The following is a 25,889-nucleotide window of genomic DNA, read 5'->3' as shown; positions in this document are numbered from 1 at the left end:
AAATCACCTGTGAATGCTATTGTTTAAAAATATTGCATCTGAGCTTTCTCGTCGGCCTCTCCGGGACTCTTACCTACGCACATCCCGCTAAGCTGCGGTGCCGAATGAACGCGTAATGTTTCCAGTACTGCTATACACATGTTCAACTGTGCACCAAAGGGCAAGCGGTGAATGTTGCATTCAGAACCTGGATGCTATTCCGAGAAACAATCTTAATATTTGTCATCAAAATTTTGACTTCCAACAACGGTCGGCGATGTGAAACATTGTGCAATGGTTGGCTCGATAATCTTTCGCTGGGATTAATTTGCCTCAGGCGGAGATGAGGAGCTGGGTCACGGTGTATCTGTACTGACTTGGTAACCTATAAATGACGAAGGGTGTCTGTCCTTTGTCCTTCATATCATTAAAATCGCCCAACGCAACTTCGACACTCCAAAACATAGACATGTCCAAAGTTATCCTAGTCACAGGTCTGTCCGCCTTCTGCCACACTTCTTCTTGTTTGCTGATATCGAGCTTCTGTGCATTTCAAGGCAGCAATTCGAGCATTGGATTCGAGCTCGTCCGCATCCTTGCTGAGAAGGGACACACTGTTTACCTCGCATCACGCAATGAGCAAGCTGGGCAGGAAGCGCAGTACGCAACCCTATCAGTCTCTCTGCCTAATTCGCAACTGATTCAAACCATCGTAGAAAATCCTTACACGCCAAGGGTCTCACCAACGTCAAATACACCACCCTCGACGTGCGCGACCCGCGCACCATCGCCGCTTCAGTCGCGCTGATCTCCGCCGCCCATGGTAAACTCGACGTGCTCGTAAACAACGCTGCAATCTCGCGAAACGACGTTGCGCAGCACCCATCGCAGCTGTCTGTCGCTGTAGCTCGGGACGTGTTCGAGACGAACTACCTGGGGATTATCGAGACAACAACTGCGTTCCTTCCGCTCCTGCGCGCCGCGAAGGCGGCGGGCGGTGTGCCCGTGATCACGAACGTTTCAAGCCCACTGGGCTCGCAGGCGTACCAGAGCCGCGACGACGCGACGACGGTGTTTACCGCATACGGGAATAGCAAGGCTGCAGTGAACGGATACACAGTGGCACTTGCAAACGAGCTGAAGAAGGAGGGGTTCAAGGTGAATGCGGTCAGCCCCGGCCTGGTGGCGTCGCGCTTGAATGACTTTGTAAAGGGTGGGAGAACATTGGAGGAAGGCGCCCTTGGGATTCTGCCAATGGTTTTACTGGATGACAACGGCCCAACAGGCAAGTTTTTCAACTGGGATGGGTCGGAAATCGCATGGTAAATGTTTGATGGTGAACGGTCTGGTTAGTGATCTGTGATATTCAAAAGTTGAAAAGGAAGATTGTTAAATTCATTAGGTTTGTAAATCCGTAGTGTATAACAGTGCGTAAGAGTTGCATCAAAGGTTAATTTGGGTATAGCCACAGGAGACCAGGGTATCATTTCGCTTGCATCGGTTATATGCCCTCATATAAGCCAGGCTTGTTCTTCAACCTGCCCTCCCAAGACTCAAACCATACAGCCTATAATGCTATCCTCTCAGACCGTAAAAATCAACGGAAGCCTCGAATAGATCCACCTCTCCCTTCGTATCTTTCGTATCTAATTCAATCCAATCGTTCTCCCCATACCCATCACCGCCGGGCCTTGAGCTACCATACCAACGCTGAAGTTCCATGACACGCACCACAGTCTCCCGATCCCAGTAAGGCACTGCCCGCATGACGTCCGACGCGACACCATTCCTGATCCATGAAATCCTCAGATGAGTCCTCCCATTCATCCTGAGAGAGCCTATGAGTCGAGGGACAGTCGTCCAGTCAAACAAGCTCACATCGCTGACGCGACGGATGCGGCCAACCCCGATGTGCACCATTTCAAGATACGGGAGCTCCAACTCTCTCTTTTCCTCTCCTCCATCCACCTTATCTTCTTCGCCTACGAGTAACCCTATCAGTCTTGCCTGCGGGTGCGGCTCCCCAAATCCGAACTTAACACCAACGTCAAGGTAGCGGAGGCCAGGCGTAGCGCGGAGCAACGCCAGGAGTTGCGCGTGTTCGTCATTATTTCGTTCGTTGTCCCTGGAGCCAGCGTACTTTCGGCTAATCGCAAGCGAAGATATTGCGCTCCCTGAGCGGCGGATGAGTGCGATCGCGGGAAGAAGGGCGCGGGGTCGAAGAATACCGAAACTGAGGGAAATCCTGGAGAGCGCAGGGGCCGTGATTACGGAAAGTAGGTCGTCCAAGGGGTTGTGTGATGGGAGAAAGGAGGATGTGAAGTCGAGGTGGAGCGATGTTAGGAAAGAGAGGGTAGTGTGAATTTGCCCTTCCACGGATACCATACCAACGTCCGTTTCATTCACAGATACACGGTTGAACTTGACATCCTCCAAACCCAAAGCATGTGTAAGAATGTAAACACATCCTGCGAGCTCCACCCCTTCCATATCGACACGCGTAGCGTTCTGCCAGTTTACGTGCACGTCCACGAATCGCAGCGTACCGCCAGAGATTGAGACATGACGTGGAGCCGGCTCCATTGCCGCGTATCCAGAAAAGACAGCGCGGGTAGGGTGATATGGGTCGTACACCGCATGGATGCGTAGAGTGTCGAGGATGGTTGTATTTATGTCAGACACTGCCCTTACGACCGTCGGGAACAACGTCGCCAGAAACCAGTCGGGGCACCAAATGTCCAGTTCCCGCCAACGAGAGCTATATCTGGTGATTAGACTCGAAAGCAATGCAAATGAGCTGTGACCGGCTACAGATGCAAGGATGCGCGGGAGTGATTTGAGCGGGACGTGTATCTGCAGTGACAGTGGGAGGTGTCCAGAGCGTGCAAACCAAGCATTCGCGAGCTGAAACGAGGTGTTATGTGTGCTGTTATCGTTGCAGTGGCTGTCTATGTCGATGTGGAGGTAGAAATTTGTCCAGAGTTGCGGCGTCGCCCATGCTATCTCTCGCCATGCGAGACATACGGCGCCTAGTTTTAACGCTGCACCGTTGCCCTTTTCCTGCTGCGCAGGAGCAAAAGTACTATAGCTGAGTGGGGCTGGGCACCAGAGAGTCAACGCGAAGATCTCGCTGACGATTTCGGTGGGCAGATTGAATGTGAGAGGATCGATGGAGCGACGGCCAGCTATTTCAGTGTTGGTATTGACACAGAGCCGGATTTCAGAGCTTCGTACTGACATATCGGTAGCGTCTTGAGAATGTATATAAAGTTGTTGCACTGGTCAGGGGATTAATAGTGAAGATAGAGATGTATCGAGATATTTTCATGTGTGATACTTTGGGGAGAGAGTATCGTAAATGAGGCTCAACGAGGTTGAAGTCATGTGGCAGGACCCATTTAGCAATTGCCCAGGGGTTCTCGCGACTTTGAGACTCGGTAACGTTGTTCGGTTGATGAGATAGAAGATACAGCACACAAGAAGCGTAAATCGGTTTCCAAGACCTTCTAGATATCATGTGTAGCAGAGGCAAGCCTCACCGGAAGCTTCGGCAAGATGCTTCTGTGATGCCTATGAGAAAGTACTAACGACATCAGTACCCTATATGTACTGAATGCCGGTGAACATTGAAACAAAAACTACATCATGTCATCGAATATGAAAATCCAAGCCTTTCAAATAAAAGGACTTGTGTAAAGACCTTTGGTAAATTATAGACAATGAAGAAAGAAGAACCTTTAGAGAATTTAGTTGAGTCTCATCCGGCCGTTCCCACTGTGCTCACCAACGCGAATTCTACATTGGCAAAAGCTTTCGAGGGGCTGTGCCTCCCGCCGCAAGTGAATCGTCAATTTATTGATATGAAAATGGCATCGTGTCTCTTTACAACTTTTGCAAGTCCAAGGTTTCAATGCCTTGAAGTCTTCTTAGTACATTGTGGAGCAACCGGCTCAGGGTTTTGATGATCAAATCTTACAAGACAAAGATAATAAAATATCCGAAAACTTGCGAAAAAATTCTTGTATGTATTTCAGATATAATGCTACTGGAACTGTTGGCACCCATTCGTATATTCCAGATAAAAATGGATTAGATACACGTTATGTGTTTGATTGTGTGCCTTTTGTTGACAGTGTTTAGAGAAATATACTTCGGAAGTGCATTCCGAACCATACTTCTAGAAAAAAAGTCAACAAAGACGACATATTAATATACAAGACGTGTATGTGATTCGTTTTTATTTGACATATATCAATGGCCTCCAGCAGTGTAAATACATCAGAGTGATGAGCCACCATACACTTACTTTGCTCAGTCTGCTAAGTAAAGAACTAGCAAGTACACAAATTGAACAAGTCAACGAAAATCTGATCGGAGCTGAAAACTTCGGCGTTCTCCGGAACGCATCATTTCCGAATGTTGTAGTACTTACTGAGATGTGCTCCTATGTACCCCACCATCGCATTTCCTAACTATCATATAAACAAGCTCTACAGTCATAATCTCTCTTCATATGTGCTGGTATCGTATAGGAAGAATGTCAGAAAAAGTCACTCACTTGTTGACAGCGCAGTCCGAATTGCGCAACGTAAAACGCCTTCACTATCTAATTGAGCGGGTTATTGGTTTTGGGGAGGTAGGGACATCAATGGTGGCCAGAGAACGTTTGATTCTGCTTGCGGCTATCAAGTTATTGTAAGAAGCCTATTCTCCGAATTACGTTCTGCTCTCCACTTTTTGAGGAAATGTCCCGTTCGGCGTTACTGTCATTTTTCCTCCTGCGCAGTGGTCGCCGATATAGTCACTCTCCAGCATTAGTTGAGTACCTAGTATCTGCTTTAACGATTATTCATCGAATTTTACAGACTTCAGATGTAGGTTGAGCCTTACTTGTATCAATATATGCGCATATATTGTGTCATTTCCTGATACCGAGTCTCAGAGTACTTTGGAGCATATGACAGTAGGACAGTAGACCCATGCACTATTTATCGCATACATGGCACTCAGCTACCGTAGCAGATAAGCATTCTATTCATCACCCGACTCAATTTCATTGACAGTTTATGTGGATATTCAGGCATCATGAAGCAAAATCGCGCATATATCAACTTTAATGCTCACAGAGTCAATACAATGTGTAAACGTAAACTGTCACAAGATGCTAACAGAATTCGAATGCTTTGCGAGGGAAAGGCAAGAAATTCACCGTCGAACTTCTGAATTCCATCAACAAGAGGCATCGAACCTGTGGGAAAGGGGCTGGCATAAGAAGTTGCAGCAGCATTCCGAAGAGTAGGAACGCATTGAAAGGTATGTCTCCCGACCTTTTCCATGTTGCTTCGTACCCCAGGATCCACCGATTTTTGGTAAAGCCATTAGTCATTAGCCATAAAACATATAATAGTCTGCAGCGCAACAATGGCCTCTCCCCGTGGTCAGACCAGACCTTCCTACTTGTATCTCTCGTATGTGGATTTCCTTGCCTCCAAATCATGACTAGAACCTTTTCGTTCTGTAAATGACCTTCATCACCTGCAATCCCAAGCACCAACACACCCATAAGGGAAGCAACGAACACGCAAAAGAGTTATCTCGACGGGGATACCGACGACGCGCGTGTAACGGGGGCAAACGTCTCCCTGCCGAAGCTATTGTCGATATCGTTGTCCTCCGACGGTGACGATGCTCTTGCCTTGGGCCGATAACTATGTCGATAAGAGCGCAGCTGCTCTGTCCTCCTCCTTCTCCGCGGGCCCGTACGCCTACCGTTCCGCACACCAATACCGAGCGAGTCAGTAGTGCTACCATTGCGAGACGACGTCGACGATCCAGGGATGCTATAACCACTGCTGCTCGAGGTGCTATCATATCCATCGTAATTATTCCGCCGACCCCTGCCCCTTGTCTTCCCTTTCTGTCTTCCCCTCACCCTCAACCCCCCACCAATATTTACATCCGAGCCCTCACCTTCATCCACATCCTCATCTTCACCTAAATCTGTATACTCTCCACGAAGCCGGCCGCGCGAGTCCGGGCGCGCATAGCGGATAGGCGACGGGCCACGCGCAAGCCACGGCGGGAGCGTACTCAGGTCGTGGTCGTCCACGAAAACCTCAAGTGGTGAGTCAGGATCGGTTGCGCTAGTTGGGCTCACGGGTGCGCTCAGGAGGTTCGGGTCGATGTGTGGCTTAGAGTGAGAGTGGGAATGGGGGTAAGCATGCGAGTGAGAGACGGACTCGGTGTCTGTCAACAGGCCATGTGTGTCTGCCCCCAGAGGATGCGTGTGCAGAGGTGAGTCCAGAATGGACAATGTGTCGGGGACGTACATGTCCTCGTCGTCAGTGTTGTCCCCAGCGGTCACAGGTGAGTTTGCACCTGTGGTTGTAGTAGTAACAGTGGTGGTGATGGAAATAGCAATCGGCGTGCGCGGGGTGCCGCAGCCACCCAGCGCGTTAACCACCAATGACCCCGTCTTTGGAGAGGTCCTGGGAGACGCGGCCGCACTCGCGCTCGTTGAAAAAGACGTTGCTGGTGGCAGTCGCGTCACCAGGGTCGGCAGTGGGAGACTTCGAATGACGCCATTCGCAGACGAGGCCGACGATGGGAGGACTGGCTTTGCGCGATGCTTTGTCTGAACATGCAGTACCGGAGCAGGAATAGTGGGTGCCTTCTTTGGGAGCGGCCGCGCACCCGCAATTGTCGGAGACGTCGACCCCATACCTGCCGAGGGCCGCATGCCGACCCACGTTGCACCACCCGTCGCCTCCAACGATGCACCTGTACGTGTGCGTGACAATGATCGTGCCCGTGGTGTGCCGAGGACCTTCCCATTGCTGCTGATCGGGAGTGGGGGTGGCGGGCTGTTCGCCCGCTGCTTCACGCTCTGTGTTGTCAATTGGGACACGGAAGACTGCGATTGCGCGGTATGCCAATTGACACCGGGTCGCGCCCCCCATGTACTTGTGTGGCGGTGGCGCGGTGAGCTCATCGCGAGCTGTGTGCTGCGTGGAGGAAGAGAGGATAGAGACGAAGACATGTTGCCTGCGGGAATAGGTCTGGATGTAGACGGGGTGGGGGTGAACTCGGTGATAGGGTTCGGGCTTGTCTTTGGACGTTTGACTCGTGGCGGAGGGGGGTAAAACTGTGCTGAGGTGGAGGGCGCGGGCTGTGGAGAGGGGGATGAGGAGGGTGGTATACGCGGGAGGGGGCGTACTGGGCTCTGTGTCGTAGAGCTAGTACTGGTGGAATTTGAACTCGAAGACTCGGTAGGTTCCGCAACAAGGGGTTGATACCGCATCGAAAGTGAGTGCGTATGGGGTTTGTGGGCACGCTGGGGGGTCGGCTGGAGGATAATCACCTTAGAGGTAGGTGGTGAGACGGCCGACGTGGGCGACAGCGACACGGACGTAGCGGAAGACGATGGGGGCGAAGACGGAGACCCAGAGGAAGACGGCGACGTGGATAATGACGAAGACGACGACGCAGTAGGTGGGATGCGTAGCGCATTGGCATGAGTGGACGGGCCCGCAACGGCGTTGACGTGGCGAGGAGCGGCCACTACTGGCACAGATGGAAGCGGCCGCGACGAAGCAGACGCAGAAGATTTCTGAGCAATGACGTTGGACGCCGCTCCGTCCGCACCCATCGCGTTACCCGCACCACCCTCTCCATTTCCACTCTCATTCCCACTCCCGCTCCCATCTCCAACATTCGTCCCCTTCCATTCATGAACTACAACCGAGGGCGGCGGTGACTTTGACTGGGCATATGCCTGCGGTTGCGGTTGGGAGAGACCCCATGAGCTGACTATCTTGAGTCGCGCGAGGTTCGGGCCCAGACGCACGGGCGACGGCGTGACCTTGCGAGGAAGCGGCGGGAGCTGAGCACGTTTGTTGGGCAGTGGGTGCGGGTGCGGAAGTGCTTCCAGCTCGAGTCCAAGTTCGTACTCCTGCTGGGGTAATGGCTCAAACGGCGTCGCTGCAAATGCTAGCGAGGGCGTAGCAGGCGGTGTGGTACCCTTCATAGTAATGCCGGCACGGATGGCAGACGATTGCGACTGTGGCGAAGATGGGTGGTGTGCATGTGCGTATGCGTATGTGTGCGGGTCGCCTTCGGTGTCGGATTTGCTTGTGGTGCGGAGGCGCTTTGGAGTGGCGTCTGGTTTCTTGCTTGAAGAAGAGGAAGTGTTTGAGGTATTAGTGGACGGAGTAGCGCTCGCGCCAAAGAGGCCGCGAAGGCGAGGGCTATTTATGAGCGTCGCCTTGCCGTGGCCATCTTGCGGACTGTCGCCTGCGTTGGAGCTAAAAATCTCGCTCGAGTGCGTAGCCTGGCGCGATGGTTCAGGAAAGCCCGAGACCGACAGAGACATCTGAGCACCTGGTGCAGTACAGTTGAACCCCAGGTCAGGACCAGAAATCGTACAAACACGCACCTTTGCTCAACAAGAAAATGAAGAGGATGAAAGCAGCATGCAGAGAGAGAGAAAGGACAGACAGGCAGGCAGGCAGCACGACACGCGGGGGAAAAAAAGAAGCGCAGACGCAAAGAAGGGAAGAGCTTAACAACAGAGCCATCACGCCTCTTCATTCACAACCATATTTTGCCTTCCCCATCTGGACGATCCCCAAATCATCTCACTCTCGGCCGCTTTCCATGTCGCACCTCGAACTTGAGCCTCAGCCTCAGGTAAATCCCTTGTCTAACACCTTCAATCCATTTGTGAAGTGCGTGTTTTGTGTTAACCATTTGCGCTATGGGAGGAGAGCAACGGACACACACGTCTTGCGAGTCCAGCACAAACCGGGCTAAAGGGCCAATGGTGAAACACTAGTTCCTCCAGGGGGTTCAGAATTCTGTCTCGCTCGCTTTTTGGTGTGTAAGCCTTCATTTGATCATTGGGTGCCTAATAGCCTCACGAATAATCTCACGAGAACGGCATTGTGAGGCGAACACCGAACAGCGGGCGACTTGTAGTTTATCGTCGATCCTCGCCTCCGCCTCAATCCACCGAGCTTGAGGGAACATTTCTTTACTCTAGTCTGAGACTTTGCTCGATTAGCCAACCAGAGCACGAGCAGCACTCTCCTGGGACCAGCTCCACCCCGGAACATCCATTCCGAGCCTTCTTACTAGCGACCCTTCGAAGCAATCGTAATCGCGCCGCAGGAGTCTGAGCGTGAACGAGGATGCGGTAGTATTTCTGCCTTCTGGAATCAGGATTGTGGAATCAGACCATTGGTCCGCGTGAAGATCCGCTGGAGCAGCATGATTCGAACCTCCGAAGCGCCTCCCCCTCTCGCCGCTCCGACCATTGGAAGATGTTGACCGTATGCTCAATACTCAGCGTGCTCACTGACCAGGTTTCAGCGGCCCAGTGGATTCGCCGGGATCAATCCAGCCTTCCTGGACGTATCCCAGCGTTTTTGTCGGTAAAGTATGCTCGAGGGCGGAAGGTCCTACATGTCTTTCGACCTAGGTTCGACCGATGTCGGACGTTCTTTCTTCTGCCGCCGCTATCTAGTTCCAGCTCCAGCTCCAGCTTCATTACACGTTATCGTAGACTTGGTCCACGGTCTGTCAGCCTCAGCCCGGTTTCTGAAGGATCAAGACTCGGATGCACAACCGATACGTACTAACACGGAAAAGTGGATGGGGACGGGGTCTATTGTCGATCCCTGATGCGCATGCAGCTAAAGGCGATGCTAACTTGATTCTTGTCAGACAGAAAACGGAATAAGTTGAATACATACAGTAAAGCACCCACGAGGGGTGCGCTTTTTCGTACATCGTATTGTGCATAGCGGAAACACAGTTCTTAGTATCGACCTCGCATTGCACGAGTTTCTGGTGAGTGGTTCTGAGCAATTCAGCGAAACATCATGCTTATTCACCACATTATCGGCCATCTTGACATTATTTAGGCATGTATTTTCTGAAGCAAATTGACAAAATTCTCCAGTCTACACCTGGGCGAGAGCGTGAATATAGAGGATTGCACTTGCTGGCATTGCTCAGATTCACTGGGATGAATGCGTAAATTCAAGCTTTCACTGAAACTATCATAATCATTATTTGAAGACCAGATCCAGTGTTCTCAGGTTGTAAATGTGAGTCTTCGGGAACGACCATATCTTCGTACATGCAGATTAGCCCTTACAAGACTTCAAGCTTCATAATGTGACGGGTAATAATTTGATATACACTGAATATATGTTTACAGTTTTATTGGTGAACAAACAAGGCGAATTTGGAAGCTATTTAATCGAGTCTAAGGATGGTGTCATATCTGTCTCCACCTGATTATATTCGCTCGTCTTCGACCTCTGTTTTGCAAATTCTACGAAGGCGCTGCTCCCTGCTTACCCGTGGATAGTTTTTATTGCTATGCCTCAAGCCTTCAACAGTAACAGGTGCCCAGAGCATATGAGTTTCTGTGAAATCTTTCCGTATTCCGGTCAAAGTGCACAGATCACACCCGCTTCTTATTGGTGGCCTTGCATTTCACTAATTTCCGGTGAGCGAATCTGAGCAATTCCGCACAGAAAAAGTATGCTTATTCGTCACGATATCGACCATTTTGATATATGCTCAGCTGTACTCAAAAAGGTCTGCGCGACGACGGAAAATCGTTTCAATTCACTCTAGAGAGGAACAAATGCGAGTCGTAGACCACATCTCGGACCGCGCACGCAGAATGGCCCTTGCGAGACTTCAGCCTCAAGCTTCAAGCTTCATAAGTTGTTGGATCATGATTTAATAAACACTGACATTCTGTCTACAGTTTCATTGGTGACAATGTATTGCAACCTGTCCTACCAGGCTATCATTGTCAACATTTCAGGATAAAGGGTGGTGAGCCTTGAAATTTTAAGGAAGCTACTTCTTCGAGTTTTACGAAGTGGCGATTGGTGTCTATTATAATGATGTCACATCTCTTCACCCTTAGCCTCGAAGCATGTTTCTCACTGCGTAAACACGCAATATCTTCAACGAATCGAAAGAACGTAAGGATTTCAACCATTTGGTGGTTACAAAAATGTTTATTATTACAAGGAAAAAGGTTTTCTTGCACAGGTTCAACGTAATAAGTGCTCCTTTCGCACGGAAAAACCATTTTTGTTTGAACAGATAGAATAGAAAACAAAAAGTAAGCGTTTTTCGGGTGGTGTGTCTACGCATCATTGCAAACGTAAAATTTGTAAGATACCGTATGAAACGACTCGAAAATCTAAAAAATTCGCGCTGACGCAACACTTCCAAACCATGAATTTAATATGCAATTGCATCTTACTGCTCCTGGAATCATTCGAAAATACCTGAACCAGCCATAAAGGGCTGCGACGAGCAGAATTTCGTATGGATTTGGAGGGGAGGCACGGCAAGGTGGCTGTGTCGGCAATTTGGCTGGCAGACAACACTGAGCCTGGCAGATGACATATTCTGTAGTTCTGCAATTTCTGATTTGTTTCTTAAGAATGCAAATGCATCAACATGTAGATACACTTTATTCATACGAAATCCCAAATTTTGAAGTAGTATGGCAGAGAACTGAAGGGGAAAAGTCTCAAAAGATTGGGCTTGGATTCTGCAGGGTAGATAATATGGCTGATAACACACCCACTCCTAATGACAGATGTCTGAGTCCTCAAGGCCTTAAAGCCTCAGAGCAGCACCCACGATGACGAACAGCATGCCGAGGGCGCATGTCTCCCCGGCCTCACTTTCCAAACTCTATTTAAGTATCTACACTACCATTAGGAATTCCGGAAACTACGATAGCAAATAGTACATCACCTAGCACGTTTAGCTAGAATTATTCGGGCATTATGATGCTATATCTAGTGAAAATCATATTTATCGACGGAATATCATGATGATATTGTTTAAACAGTTCCGAGAAATGTTCGTTTTAAACCCGTTATCTTCATCCTGCCCATAATAGGGCCGCTGGAGCCAGCCTGGCGAATTTGAGCCAAAGTGTAGGGAGATTGACAGATGAAAAGGCCCTTTCTAGGTCGATGAATGTAGCGACTAAGCTCTCTTTATCCGATTTAGACTCTTGACTAAGCTCATGTCCGTCTTCACTTCGCCTTCAATTATCGAAATGGCCTTCTGGAGCATCCAATCAATATTGACTTCGCCGTAATTGCGAAAGAGACTGCGTCCAATTCCAAAATAGAACGTAAAATGTCTCTCCTAAACCTCCTTTCCCAAATACGCACTGCAAAAAAAGCGAATCAGAAATCCGAACCTAAACTCAAAACACACCACTTCTCCGCCACACACTTACTCAACCCAATCGCCTACAACCCTCTCGCTCGCTTGACACATTCGGCTCCAAAGACACACATTCTCTCCTTTTACCCACATAAACTTTCAACTGACACGATCATGGACACGGACGACAACCGATCGACCACCACTACGACACTGCGCGACATCACCCACACAAACACCCTGTCCGGGTTCAATTTCCAAGTCTCGAATCCATCCGAAGTGCCACTCGATCCTGACTCCGATTCTAGTCCTGGAGAACCACGCCATGTGCCGCCGGCTGTCGTGGTAGACAAACAGCATAGGAGATGGCAGTTCCATGCTAAACAGCAACCACAGGTCATGACGGATTCAGATGCCTGGAACCAGGACAAAGAATTAGGAACAAGAAGAGGAGGAAAGCGAAAAAGGAGATCGGACTCTCCTTCGCGACACCTACACGACCATACCGCGGCGCAGGGACTGCATTATCCTGCGAGGTGCTACTGCCGGTACAACCACCATCAGTACTACGGCGTTCACGACGAAGAAGAAGAGATCCGGGGTCGCGAAGCACCGCAGATAGCCAACCCGTCGCACACACTGCAAACCAACCCCCCAACGATGTCTGTGGATCCGTCTTCATATCCTTATCCCTATGCGCTGTCGCAACGGATGCGACACCAATATCCCTATACTAACCATCCCCGAGAACGAGACCGAGGCTGGCCCCCAGACGACGTGTACCATGTCGCTCAGAGAGCCGTCAAACCCGTTACATTCGCTGACATCCGCCCGCTGACGATTCGTAGGCGGACCGCCGCTGTACAGGCGCTCGCCCTACGACAACCCGCTGAGGGTGCCCCGCGAGACCCTTACTCCTATTCAACTTCAACACCATCAAGGCCCTACATCTCCCAACAACCTTCTCTGGAACACCTACCCAAACCCGCGCGCACACATGCATATCCTCTGACACGCATAGAGGACAGGCGGAAGCCCTCCTTGCTTGCGCCGACGCTCACTCCGGAGTGGATGCGACGAGAAGAGTCGGTAACGTACGAGGATGACGAATATTCACGAGGAGGCGCCGCCGGAGTCAGATACGGGAGCAGACCAGGGCGAATGTACAGCGGCTCCTCGTCTAGCCACCTAGGCGGGTCCAATGTCCAAAATCAGCGTACGGTCATACGCAACTCGTCATTCTACTCCAATTCCCCGCAGCAATATCGCCCTGTTCAGCAGCAGCGACGCCCGCAGATCCGGCTCGCAGTTCACGGCCTTTCATATGTCAATGAAGGTGCGGAACATACAATTCAGGGTCCGGAGGAGCGGATAAATGAGCAGCGGGTCGTACCGGACAACCCTCCCAGCCTTCTCCCTGATGCTGCGCGGTCGGGGATGTCGATGTATGGTGCACCGTACTCGCGCGCACCGTCGTTCTCCTATCCGCACACATATCCCTATTCAGGAATGGATCGACGCTGGCCAAAAGAAGTGACTGAAGACAAAGAGGGAGGTGTATACCTGGGCCCTGCGAGAAAGATGTCCACCGTTTCTCAACAGCCGCAGAGACACCCTGGGATGCGGCTGGGCCGACGGGGAAAGGGGGGAGGGAACCGCAACGCGAAATGCATGCCAGTCGCCGCGGATGGCACACGCGACTGGAGCACAGACCTCTGTCTCTTCTGCGACCATAATTTGGGCACATGTGAGCTGGCCTGCAAGGATTCAAAAGGCGAGGTACTGACACCGTTATGATGGTAGGTTGCAAAGCTCTCTGGTGCCCATGTATCGTCTACGGGCGGAACAAGGCGCGTATCGAGTACCTATACGCCGAGCAAACAGCGCACCCGACCAAAGGTGGGCCTGCGTGCTCAGGAGACTGCGCCATCCACGCGTGTCTGACGACATTCTGTTTATTTGGGTGGGCTATCCAGGTGAGGCACCATCTCATCCTGGTCTTACGCCGATGCTGACTGCCATTTTCTTCATCGGTATATGTAGATACCAAACAGAGCCTCGGTGAGGAGGAGGTACAACATTGAGGGCGACTGGCTGGGTGATTGTGCCGCAGCGTTGTTCTGCTCGCCATGCGAACTAAGCCAGGAGAGCAGAGAGATCGACCTCGAGGAGCAGAGTTTCTTCGAAGAGACGGAGGACGAGGGGGGAGGGATGTGGGGCAAGAGATAGCGCATGTACCGTATTTTTTGAGCCTATCTTTGTCATACCTGTCCCTACTTCAAAAAATGTCAGTACAGAACTCAAAAACGCTGGATTATTGAAGCTTTGTCTTTATTTGTGAATTTCAACTGGGGGATTCAAAACTGTAGAACCGAATTTATTATGAGCATTTATGTGGATCGATAGAAACTACGACATACCGTTACACACTGTGCATTTCAGAGACTGCAATAACCTTCTGCGGATTGTATGTTGACAATACTGAGGGCTCAAAAAATCAACACAAAACAGCAGTAAAAAGGAATGCTATTATATTAAAGAGCTACAAATCACACCGACACACGTCAAATTTTCGACCTACGCCTTAGCCACTGAGCGTGCAATAGCCCTATTGCCCGCTGGCACCAGTGCCGGATCGACAAACGGCTGGCCGCCAGCCACCGCCTTCGAAACGTATGCCTTATTTGCGCGATGCAGAGACCACGCAACCCAGTTCATCTTCTTCGCCGTTTCGGGCGGGGTAGCCCGCATTGCCCTAGCTCGTCGCTTTGCGCTGCTCAGGGTTCTGCGGGTGGCCTGGTTGTCTGGCTGGCGCTTTGCCTGTTTATATGCCGCAGCGGTGGCAGCAGCAGCAGCTTTGGAAGCTTTCTGCGCAGCTGCCTCCGTCTCCTGCTTCGTGCGCTCGAGCAACTGGGCAATGGGGGCGCGCAAATCCTCGACGAGGGCGCGTAGTACCGGGGCCTTTTCAGTGTTCTTCTTGGACTTGGACTTGACGTTTGCGAAAGCGCCAGCGACGATGGCAGCTGTCGTCAGGTCTTCAGCCAGAGGAGGCAGCTTGTACGCGCTGAACAGGGCAAGAGCGATAGGAAGCTGCTTGGGATCGTGCACGGCGAGAGACTGGACAAGGTATTGACCTGCCGGAATAGTGAGTGCGAGTTGGTACCGCGGGAAGTTTCCAAAGACGTCAAGTGCTAGGCGCGGGCAGGTGAGCTCCTGGCAACGGCCTATTGAATAGATATTTTGTATATAGTCAGTCGTCCACGGACGGCGGAGAAAAAGAAAAACACGCACGCGCAAACACCTCCGCGTACCCTTCAGGGACCTCAAGCCCCGCGGCATGATAACCAGGAAGCAAATTCGACACCTTCGTGAGTTCTTCCTCGGTCTTCGCGAGCTGCGCGAGTGTTATGAGCAGGCGCTTGCGGATGCGCGGGTTCGCAACCTCCGGCGTACGCCCAAGGCGTGGGGTGATATATGCGAGGTGTGCTTCAAAACGCTGCTGTCGGGTAGAGGGTTCCAATTTGGCTTTTCTGCGACGGACCCATTTTGGTTTGGAAACAGTCTCGGTGGTGGAGGTAGTCGAAGACGCGCTGGTGGTGGTGGTAGTGGTGGTGGTGGTGGGCGCAGCTTGGCTTTTCGGAGCAACACTGGAGGTATCGGAAACCAGGTCTTCAGAGAAAAGGTCGTCTGCAAAGAGGTCATCTTCCTCAATGGCTGCCGTTCGCGACTTTTTCTTTTGAGCTACACAATTGTCAGGTTCGTGCTGGAAACATTTGACTTTTGCAACGAACCAATGGGCGAGACATGTATTGAACGAGTTAGTAGAGCAGAGCGCGATGGCACACGGACAAGTACGCCTCTAGGCAATGCAGCGCACGCTCGTCGGGCGAAAAGACTGGCCATGGTGAGCTCGTTGGTTACTCGTCGGAGGCAGCGACGTGAACGACGTCGGCGACCAAGGAAAAGAATTCCTGTATTTGTTTGCTACCGCCGTTAGAATCAAACAACACCGACCTTAATTTGCTTTTGACCAACTTCAAGTTTTGCCAACTTTTGACTGTATGACGGCCCACGGCCCACGATATAGGTATACTCTGAATATTTTTCATGCACATTCCTAAACTAAGAAGCTGTACTTATTCTAGTGAGCTATCAAATAGTCTGTTTTTGGCCTGCACATATTCAGTCACCGTGACCGAACACTCTGAGTTGCCACAAGCTTAGCTTTAACACTGGAAAATGACAACCGATGTTGAACTGAAGAAAAATTTAATTGTACAATCTGTATGCCGACTATCTGAGATTTTGAACTTACCATTGAAACGAACCTTAGTTGCTCGAGAACGACCAAGATGCACAGACAACGTAAACTTGGACCATGGGCTTCATTCGAACTAATAAGGGAGCAGTAATTAATATCATAAGTTGTGTATTGAGGAAATTGTCGGAAGGGTGCTTTATTGAATTGACTGAAAAATAGGCAACGGTCATTAAGTGTTGGGCGCTTACCTTGAGTAGGATACCGGGCTCAATAGGGTGGTCAACATAAAGAAATTTCCTGGCCATTAAAATATAGCCATCCGACAGTGGCTACCTGATACGATAGCGATGGACTAATCTACACGCAGTACTCAAACCAGATAACGGGTGAAATAACATATTAACGACTGACTGGAATAGCTCAAGCTAGAGATGTTCCTCATGAGCGGCATCACCACACCTTTCCATCCGAGATTCGACCGATGTGGGAGAAAGGCAGAACTTGGCAAGGCATTCATGACTTAGTTAGCCTTGGAAGTATTGGCTGTTTTACTACAAACATAGCAATCGTATTAATGGACAAGAAGTAGGATAGTACATGGCTTGTCGCTCGTCGCGCCATGATTCGTTTGTGTGCTCTTTGTACCGCCAGAATACTGTGAAAGATCTCCTGGAAACGGAATACAGAATTCAAATATGACATTCACGTCTATATCGTACATATTTATAACCGACACAAAGTGAACCGGTGAGTAAAATGAACGGCGTGCTTGAAGAGAACTAACACCAGCTAACCCTCGTTTGATTTTCACACATTGATACCGTACCTTGACGTTGTCAGTGATCCGACGGAGATCGTGTTATCATGCGCTGGGATTATAGCCTTTCCGAGGGCAATCACAATTACAATTCAGCGTTCATGGTTTACAACTTCTACGTGCTTTGAGCCAGAAAGGGAAATGAGGGTACATGTACATGCAATGTCCATATATTCCACTCTTCTAGACGTATTCAATTTGCATGTTAACATTCGGTTACTTCTTCCCGGCTTTCTTAGCCTGGGTACGGGCTCTGGTAATTTGTTTCTTCCAGCCGTAGCACTGGCTGCAGGCTATTGTCGATCGCTAAGACGGCAAGTAAACAGATTCGACAGTTACGACGTACAGGTAGATCCATGCTTCTTGCACTGGTAAGTGCCGTCCTTGGTCTGGGTGGCTGGAGGGCACTCGAGGCCTTCGCGATCAATGGTGTCGAACTACAGCGACGATATTAATGGTCGGCGGCTTTATCACGCGACACAATAGATACGTACCCCGAAGAACGAATCGTTCTCCTCTCTGCCATCAAAGTTGCATTCTTCACACTGGGTAGGGAAAGGGGGATCAGTTTGGCGTTCGATGCTCAGCGATCTCTTAGAGATCCATAGACATGACTGTGGAATATTACTTACGACTTCTTTCAAATGAGTGCAGAAGATGGCGTCGTTAATCTCAATCGTAGCTGGGGTTGCGGTGTCAACTGCAGCCATTGTGGTATGAAAGGAAAATAAAGCGAAAAGTAGGTTGAAAAGGGCGAAAAATGAGGAGACAGTGAACCTCTTGGACTTCCTGAAGGAAAGAAGGATAGGGGAGGTGGGAGGTGCCGGCGAGCTTTATATAAGTGGGAAAGAAAGAGACTTCAGGGTGAGCCTCGAATGCGGGGCGAGTGTGGGGTAAGATCCGATCGAGAATGTTAGACTTCAGAGTATAGCATTATAAACGCCCTTTCCGTCTCATCCTTCCCACTATTTCAGGCCGTAAAACGGAATCAAACGTGAGGCATTAATGCTCATCAAGGTCACATTCAACACGGTGGTTGGAATACTGCTATAGCAAGTCAACGTTATTATAGATATAAGGCTTGAGAAAACTGAAGGAAGTTGATCTGGGTGGGTCGGGAAAGGAGAAACTGTCAAAATGATGATCACGAAGAGACATCCAGCTGACCCAGGCCGTGGCGGAGCAATTTGCCCCTGTTTACCTGCGGAACTCTGCGTAGGCGCAACAGCACGTGCAGTGCATGACCGCAAAACGCGTCGTCAGTTACATAGCTATAACAGGACCTAAACCGTGCATTAATCTCCGTTTGACTGGACGGACCCAGCAAACCCTTCATATATACTTGCATCTATACTAAGGTGCAAAACAATCTTTCAGGAAATGAAGCACTGGTAGTAATTTATTACCATAAGGTTGCAGTCATCTGGTAGCAAGTATTTACACCATGACAGGTATTAGTATTACTGGCATGAAGTTTTGACTAAGGTCCTTCAGTACTTGGTGAGCTTCTCTATATAGCTTTGAGAGTCTACTGGCTTTACTTAATTACCAATCATACCATTCAACAACTTTATCCAACATTGAGCTGCAGGATTTACATTATACAAATCATCTATGCTTTCCTATATACATTAAATGCGATTATCAGGGTAAATTGGAAAAGCTAAGCTCTGAGTCTCAGAAACATGAGAAGACCTCCAATGGGGTTTACTAGGAAACACTGCTTTTTCCGTGATAAGACACAGACTATGAAAAATATACGTGTTGTTACAGCTATTTTCATATCGATAGGCCCAACCTCAAAATATTTTCATACAGTCGGCCTTGAATTTTTGCGTAACCGAGTTACATAAGGAATGCTCCGATGTTGAGTTTATGTCAAACTATGGTACGATCTGGCAGCAAAGCGTCGACATGCCTTTCAGTTTGAGAAGGGAATGGCTTTAGGCGTGCTGATAATGTGGTGGTATCGACATTCGTTCTCATAGCTCAACTTTTTGTAAATACTCATTGACGATTTTGCGAGTTTCCGTGATTTTGCCGTCTTCAAATTTTATGTTCCGCTTAATAAAATTCGTTGTCCGTGTATGTGTAAATTTAGGGAATAGGTCTATCGATATGAAAATAGCTATAAAAGCAGGGAACTCGCCTGCAAAACAGGCTCGCATCGCGATCGCCTGTTCGAGGCAACCGACGACGATCAGCCTCGGGGCAGTGCACTTATATTTGATGGATTGATGAAACTTCCTTTTTCATAGCTCCGTCCTGCCTCATCGCTGACAAATTGTTGACATATGGAGATATTCTTGGGAGTATATAATCCACGTCACCCTGGACCTCGGTTTTCCTTCGACATCTTGCTGTGCGAGTTCCACCCATCCTACCAAACCCTTTACTTCACTCAACAGTCGTTGAAAGAACTTCGCTGGGCGAGTTCCTGATCAAATTTTAACCAACACAACCTCCTGCACCTTTTTCAATCTTTTATAATGTCTCGCAGTTATCAACAACAACCTGCCGCTACCTCTGGAATGGTCGTTGCTCCAGGAGGAGGAGGAAACAGAAACGCGAAGAACATGCCCGTCGATGCTGACGGCAGAGAATGGAGTCATGGCCTTTGCTCGTGCTTCAGCGAATGCGGAACATGTAAGTCTCCTTTGATATATCGGTATTTAGAAAGTGCCAACAATTCTGACTGTCTATTTACCTAGGTGTTGTGGCAACCTGCTTCCCTTGTGTTGTCTATGGCAAGAACAAACACCGCTATGAGCACCTGGCCAACAAGGGCACACCCCACCCTGAACGCGGTGGATCCTGCTTTTCGGGTTCATGCATGTCGCACGGTATCTTCTCCATTTGCGGTCTCGGCTTCCTGTTCCAAGTAAGTTCCTGAAGTTGTACTTGATAACTTTTTGCTGACATGCAAAATAGATGGGCAACCGTGGTCACGTCCGCACCCGCTACAACATCAAGGGCGGAGGATGCAACGACTGCTGCACATCCTTCTTTTGCTCTCCCTGCCAACTTGTTCAAGAGTCCCGGGAGCTCGAGCTCGAGGAGCAGAGCTTTGGTGTCCAGCGCTACTAGGAGCCGAAAGTTATTGCGTCGTTATGTTGTAGAGGTTTAATGAAGTAAATTTGGTTTTGCTAAGGCAGTGTGAATACCTGAGGCTTTGATCACTGATCAAGGTTTGTGGAGTGGACCTTGAATCTGGAGCGTATGTAAGCGCCGCCGTCTGAATTTCGCCCCATGTTTTTCGCCTATCAGAGGACAACCTGAAACGAGACTGACGAACGCAGTGCCCGAAATCCACAGCTTCACCGTCATGATGTGTGCATTCGGAATTCGGATAGACTGGCTTTACAGTCGACAACCAATACCAAATTCCATAAATGGTGAGCGCGTTTTGAACCCGGAGGGTAACTAATCCTTAACTTGAATTAAGGTGTTTCTTGCTGTTGTCAATTGCCGTTCATCGCTCGGAGCTTACCAACCTCATTCCTCAAACACTTCTGCAGGAGACACCTTTCGTAAATTTGATATCTTACGTACCTCCACTTCTGCGTCAATTCCAATGTAGTAGGGGAACAATGATCTAATTTTCCAAGATCCATTGCAACGTTGCTGAACCGCCATTGTCCCTTGACACTCACCCTGATCAATGACTGGCCCACGAGTAATGTTCCCTTTGTTCAATATTAATAATTAACGAGAGTTGGATTATTGAATTTTTATGAACAGATACATTGTAAAACGACACTCTGACCGTTCCTGTTTCAGTTCTCTAATGGATTACCAGGATGCCCCCCTTCGTCCTTACCATAGTTAGATTCACCAACTTTGTCACCAGCTAAGATATGTATCATTGGGGAGCTTGCTCCCCTTTGTACTGGTGGGGACCCAAAATGCTTAAGCACACGTGATCCACCAGTGTTTTGATCGTCACCCCGTGCGAAAATGGCACCCCGTGTGAACTTACCAGCGAGACCTGCCGACGTTTGTGATGCGGCAAGATTCTACCTAGAGCATGCCAGGTACTGGCATAGCAAATTAATCGTTCTTTGTTCTACCGACCTTTCTATTCTTCCCTGCAGACGTACAGTCACCTTCACATTACACTTTTACGTGGTATAGCTTAATATCTGGGATACAGAACCCCCGTTTCTGGCTTATTCTCAGACCGACTCACCTTGCACGCTAAGCGCTTCCCAGCTGTAGGAAGATTACAACAGTGCATCCCTCGAACGCGTGTACTTAGGCTCATAATCTTCGTTATATCTTGGGTTGGGGCGCTCACGTAGGTAGCATTTACAGTGGTTTGAATTCTCCGGCATCTGCCTTTTGCACTTTTCTATGACCTGTTTCACGGCGAGATAACGTATTTGAATGCATGGGATTGAAAGGTTCGCTCAGCATCCCGAGTCCCGGGATTTCTCGTATTGAGTTACTCGGAAACTCTTGAACAGAATGAGTCGACAGTCGAAGATTTATAAAAGGTTCGGAATATGTATTGCCTGAGCCAGTATTGTTGGCGCTACTGGCCAGGGCGCAGTGTCACTCACCCAAGAACTCAGGATATATCATTACAACAGGTATGCTCATATCTATCCGAATAATGGCTCACACAGAGCTCAGCAACTTTCTCCTGACCTCCCTCATATGCATGAATTGGCATTAATTTACTAAACTCACTCGAAAATCTCTGAGCATTTAAATTGAGATGATGACGATGCCCTCCGATGCTCTGTTGTAATATATCAAAATTGTGTGAGAATGATATTCACGACTTTCATGTTTCCTGACAGGTACATAAAGAAACTCGTCTACCTGTACCTGCATAACCATCGACTATATAGCTCACTCCATTGACGCTCACTCGTCCGTTTATACGACATGGAATCCGAACTCCGAAAGTCAATCGCAACATGGTACTGATCCATAAGACATGGTGAATTCTTATGAGGGTGCCCCAATAGGTCTCAAGCGCAAAACTCGAACGTTTATTCTTGGTCGTGGAGGTCGCAAACGACGAAAGACGATAGTGAAACCGATACTAGAGAATCAGCTTTGATTTCAGAAGTAGGCCTTACCTCAGTAGAAACTTTCTCAAACCAATCTCATTCCGCTCGTGCAAATCAAGATCCCAACATCAATGCTGTTTTGGAGACATATAGTAGCCATTTTTTTTCAGAAGAACACCAGAATAAGTAGCAGGGGATAAAGTCATACAACTTCACCGTCAAGTCTAAGTGCATCCGAGTAGTAGAAAATTGCTTCCAGCATCACAAGAATTGACCGTTCTGCTTATGTGTTACTCATCAATTCCAATTCATTGAAGAACCCTCATAGTTCTGCGGTCTGGCGATTACTGTCTACCGTCGCCGTTCAGATCGAAGTCAGTTGAAGCAAAAGAATAGAATGCAAAATATTATGTCGGTAGCTGGAATCGAACCAACGGCTCCTCGGGGTTGAACATATCAGACCACAACGAGGTGATTTAACCCCTAATCGATACCGACGACAGTGTTTACCAAAGCCAGTACCCCATTCCCCGCCCAACCTTGAAATAGAACCACTCTTGAAAGCACCGGGTATTAGGGCAACGCAACTCTTATAAAAAACGAGCCTTTATATATAGAATGTATTTGGAAATTACGATATACCCCAAAGGATCAGTGATTAAGCCGAATTTGATTTGGCATTTCGCCGTTGTTACCTATTGTGATCCATTGGAAAATGGACACCATTTTTTGAACAATTTCAGATCAATATTTCTGGCTCAGTCGAATAGAGATGCTGACGCTTACTTAGCAATCTAATGTAGTCGCGGTATCAACATGTTTGATCGAAAATACTATCGCGTCTGAGACAAAAATAGACGCGCGTAGCTATCACGTGGACGGAACTAAATATCTCATTGGACTTAAATGGAGAGCAAACGGAGAGACTCAGATTGTATTCAAGAGTGACATTGGACAAGGAGCATTAGAAAAGATTTCAAAACTATCATGCAATTTTCACCCCTGCATCATTGAGAACTTTTTATATTTGTCCTCTTTATTGAGCAGAGCGTCAGGTAGAATAACGTCCTTACTCTTTGCCGGCATCTTTCCAGACGCAACAACTTCAAAGTTGTATAACTTGGAAAATACCACCGTGCAACAAAACAAATGTCATATTGCTATTTGAACAAGCTTTACTTATTTTGTAAATGAATCATTTGTCCTCTTCCTGGCCCTCGTACTCTACCATTCCATCTCTACTCCTTGACTGTAGAACTTGCCGGTTGGCCCGTCTTTGTCCAAGAGAACAAATGGCTCTATTGCCTGCGCTCCCGCTTCCAATGACTTGCCACCCTCGATGAAATTATTCAATCTTGAAGATACAAGGCCGGGGCAGACGGCGTTGACCTTGAAGCCTTCCTTCTCTAAATCTTGAGATAGATTGACCGTGTACGAGTTGACAGCTGCCTTGCTGACCGCATAAGCAGTGAACAGTGTCGGTTGTCCCCTGCGGGTTTGGTACGTTGAAGACCCCAGCCCACTAGACACGTTCACGATGCTGGGATCCGACGATTTGCGCAAGAGAGGGACAAATGCCGTTGTTGTTTGGACCAGACCTACAAAATTTGTCTCCATTATGTCTTTAAAGACGGCAATGTCGAGCTCGGATGCGCGCCGAAGTGTGTCGTTTCTGGATATTGCAGCGTTGTTTACAAGTGCGTCCAGCCTGCCTTCGGCCTCTTCGATCGTATTTTTTGCACGCTCGATCGACGCGGTGTCTCGAATATCCAACAATACAAACTTGACATTGGTTAGTCCCTTTGCATGAAGTATCTTTCTGTATGTTGCGTCAGTTGACATACTACGACATTATTAGCAGACGCACTGAGCCTCCAAGCCAGCCTCTTCATTCCTGGCACTCAAGTATACGGTATGGCCCTTTTCGGCAAGAATGCGAACCAACTCAAACCCTATGCTCGAGTTACTCCCTGAAGCTGCGGTATCAAAATTTTGCCATGAAGCAGGATAGATCAAACGCACCGGTTACCAGTATAACCTTTGACATCTCGCAAGTGGGGGATAAAATACTGCTGAGGAGATGCGTTTTTGCGAATACTTATACTCAGACAAAGGCAGTCGTTGGAGCCTAAAATCACATCTTCGATGACAAATGGCAATCTTTGCACGAGCAAAGATAGCCTATGTAGCTGCTTGGGTACTCTCTCACAATAGAAATGGCTTACGCATTCGATCGGCCACATTTCTTGCTACATATATCTGTACTCCGGCACACGGAAAGATAGATTACGCATTCGATCGGCCAGTGCAACTACTATCATGGAGCTCACCTGATTCGTTGTCCATATTTCTGTACAAAACAACCCAGCCACCCAGGTCCGGTAGCCCAATCTGGGGGAACTTGGTCTTGGATCGACGTTGTAATGGTGTGTCGAGGTAAGCTCTATGTGTTCAATTGCCTTTGACACGCTGATGCACTACGACAGCATGAATGTTGGAACTAGATGACCTGAGGTGAAAACCATAACATTCTCCTCAGACTATCGTCCTACATGAATATTTACAGAAGTACAGGTCCTACAAATGTTATATATACAGTACAAAATATAAACAGATGTTGGTAAAAACGATACCAGTGCGCCAGTTTTCCTTCCTCCCTCCCCCTCCCTTCCCCTCCCTTCCCTTCGTTTCAACTCCCAGAGGAAAGCTCTCCTTAACGCCGATCGTAGTGAGACGGCCAGAAATCTGTGTATTTGTTGGGTAATCTTTGTTAGCAATCAATAAACAGGTGTATTAGGTATGAAGCGGGGTATGTATAGTCAGTTAACGGTTTTCTAGGCCGCCGCTCGTCGAGCGTAGTGCGTGGCATCAACATTGTCAGAGCCCAGTGCGTTTCATCACCTCTCATACCCTGAATCGTGTATAACTGCAGAAAAAACTTACAACTTTGAGCAACTAATGGACCTGAGCAACCATAATAGTAGAACAAGTTGAACTTGAGGACTTATTGGGAGGAATTAACAACGAACAATGAACAAACTCGCACAAAGTCCGCTTTAATACGTCCGAACTATTTGCGCAAGCGAGCGACAGCACCGGGAGAAAATATAGAACAACAACGGAACGTTGACGTTTTCTTCCAAGTTCATTTCTACAACTTGTACTTGTTCCCTAACAGCGAATAAATGTTGCCTGGTATCATTAGGGAAAGATTAACACCTGGCATTACTATCCGCGTATAACTGATTAGTAGGGGAAAATACATCGGTACGCATTGGCAAAATCTAACATCATTGAAACTTTCTATTAAATTATGAATGCGATACCAGTTGTATTTAGGATCTCTCCTCATGAATTTATGTTGACATGGCAGATAACCATACTTTTCTCACTTCGTACACTGCCCAAGTGTTGGGTAAAGTTATAGTTATAGCCAATATCACTGGCAGGTACGCCATCGTTTTTGCTTTTTGATCATGCTGTTAAAAAGCCATTTGATCCACAGTTTTGTGTCGACGTAAGTTCCAGATGGACTGAGGGGATAAATCGCTATGCATCCCAATACATCTCCCCTAATTGCACAAAACCACCC

The 25,889-nt window shown here is 48.5% G+C and overlaps 8 protein-coding genes and 1 non-coding gene across 9 annotated transcripts; 3 read left to right on the top strand and 6 right to left on the bottom strand.

Annotated features, from left to right (window-relative positions):
* Window positions 1–448: 448 nt before the first annotated feature.
* Window positions 449–1,305, top strand: JR316_0010286 (Salutaridine reductase; the record flags this gene model as incomplete). Its single annotated transcript, XM_047895955.1, has 3 exons — window positions 449–473; window positions 537–639; window positions 696–1,305. 3 exons carry the CDS (start codon window positions 449–451, stop codon window positions 1,303–1,305), a joined length of 738 nt encoding a protein of 245 aa, XP_047745674.1.
* A 249-nt stretch (window positions 1,306–1,554) lies between these two features.
* On the bottom strand, window positions 1,555–3,219 carry JR316_0010285 (uncharacterized protein; the record flags this gene model as incomplete). The annotated part of the gene is made up of 1 exon (XM_047895954.1): window positions 1,555–3,219. One exon carries the CDS (start codon window positions 3,217–3,219, stop codon window positions 1,555–1,557), a length of 1,665 nt encoding a protein of 554 aa, XP_047745673.1.
* A 2,350-nt stretch (window positions 3,220–5,569) lies between these two features.
* JR316_0010284 (uncharacterized protein) lies at window positions 5,570–8,350 on the bottom strand (the record flags this gene model as incomplete). The annotated part of the gene is made up of 1 exon (XM_047895953.1): window positions 5,570–8,350. The coding sequence occupies one exon, from the start codon at window positions 8,348–8,350 to the stop codon at window positions 5,570–5,572; it is 2,781 nt and encodes a 926-aa protein (XP_047745672.1).
* Window positions 8,351–12,168: 3,818 nt separating this feature from the next.
* JR316_0010283 (Cell number regulator 11) lies at window positions 12,169–14,427 on the top strand (the record flags this gene model as incomplete). The annotated part of the gene is made up of 3 exons (XM_047895952.1): window positions 12,169–13,945; window positions 14,002–14,174; window positions 14,242–14,427. 3 exons carry the CDS (start codon window positions 12,169–12,171, stop codon window positions 14,425–14,427), a joined length of 2,136 nt encoding a protein of 711 aa, XP_047745671.1.
* Window positions 14,428–14,775: 348 nt separating this feature from the next.
* On the bottom strand, window positions 14,776–16,101 carry JR316_0010282 (uncharacterized protein; the record flags this gene model as incomplete). Its single annotated transcript, XM_047895951.1, has 3 exons — window positions 14,776–15,422; window positions 15,490–15,939; window positions 15,990–16,101. 3 exons carry the CDS (start codon window positions 16,099–16,101, stop codon window positions 14,776–14,778), a joined length of 1,209 nt encoding a protein of 402 aa, XP_047745670.1.
* A 1,391-nt stretch (window positions 16,102–17,492) lies between these two features.
* On the bottom strand, window positions 17,493–17,986 carry JR316_0010281 (uncharacterized protein; the record flags this gene model as incomplete). The annotated part of the gene is made up of 4 exons (XM_047895950.1): window positions 17,493–17,569; window positions 17,623–17,713; window positions 17,771–17,821; window positions 17,909–17,986. 4 exons carry the CDS (start codon window positions 17,984–17,986, stop codon window positions 17,493–17,495), a joined length of 297 nt encoding a protein of 98 aa, XP_047745669.1.
* Window positions 17,987–19,765: 1,779 nt separating this feature from the next.
* On the top strand, window positions 19,766–20,363 carry JR316_0010280 (Protein PLANT CADMIUM RESISTANCE 3; the record flags this gene model as incomplete). Its single annotated transcript, XM_047895949.1, has 3 exons — window positions 19,766–19,922; window positions 19,988–20,157; window positions 20,208–20,363. The coding sequence occupies 3 exons, from the start codon at window positions 19,766–19,768 to the stop codon at window positions 20,361–20,363; spliced, it is 483 nt and encodes a 160-aa protein (XP_047745668.1).
* A 2,344-nt stretch (window positions 20,364–22,707) lies between these two features.
* JR316_0010279 lies at window positions 22,708–22,795 on the bottom strand. Its single transcript has one exon. It is a non-coding gene; the product is annotated as a tRNA-His (tRNA).
* Window positions 22,796–23,521: 726 nt separating this feature from the next.
* On the bottom strand, window positions 23,522–24,344 carry JR316_0010278 ((+)-neomenthol dehydrogenase; the record flags this gene model as incomplete). Its single annotated transcript, XM_047895948.1, has 3 exons — window positions 23,522–24,116; window positions 24,165–24,267; window positions 24,320–24,344. 3 exons carry the CDS (start codon window positions 24,342–24,344, stop codon window positions 23,522–23,524), a joined length of 723 nt encoding a protein of 240 aa, XP_047745667.1.
* Between the last annotated feature and the right edge of the window lie 1,545 nt (window positions 24,345–25,889).

The sequence above is a fragment of the Psilocybe cubensis genome, chromosome 9, assembly GCF_017499595.1.
Source record: "Psilocybe cubensis strain MGC-MH-2018 chromosome 9, whole genome shotgun sequence".
NCBI classification, from domain to species: domain Eukaryota; kingdom Fungi; phylum Basidiomycota; class Agaricomycetes; order Agaricales; family Agrocybaceae; genus Psilocybe; species Psilocybe cubensis.
Note: the sequence above shows the minus strand (reverse complement) of the source record. Positions and strands in the feature narration are given on the sequence as shown.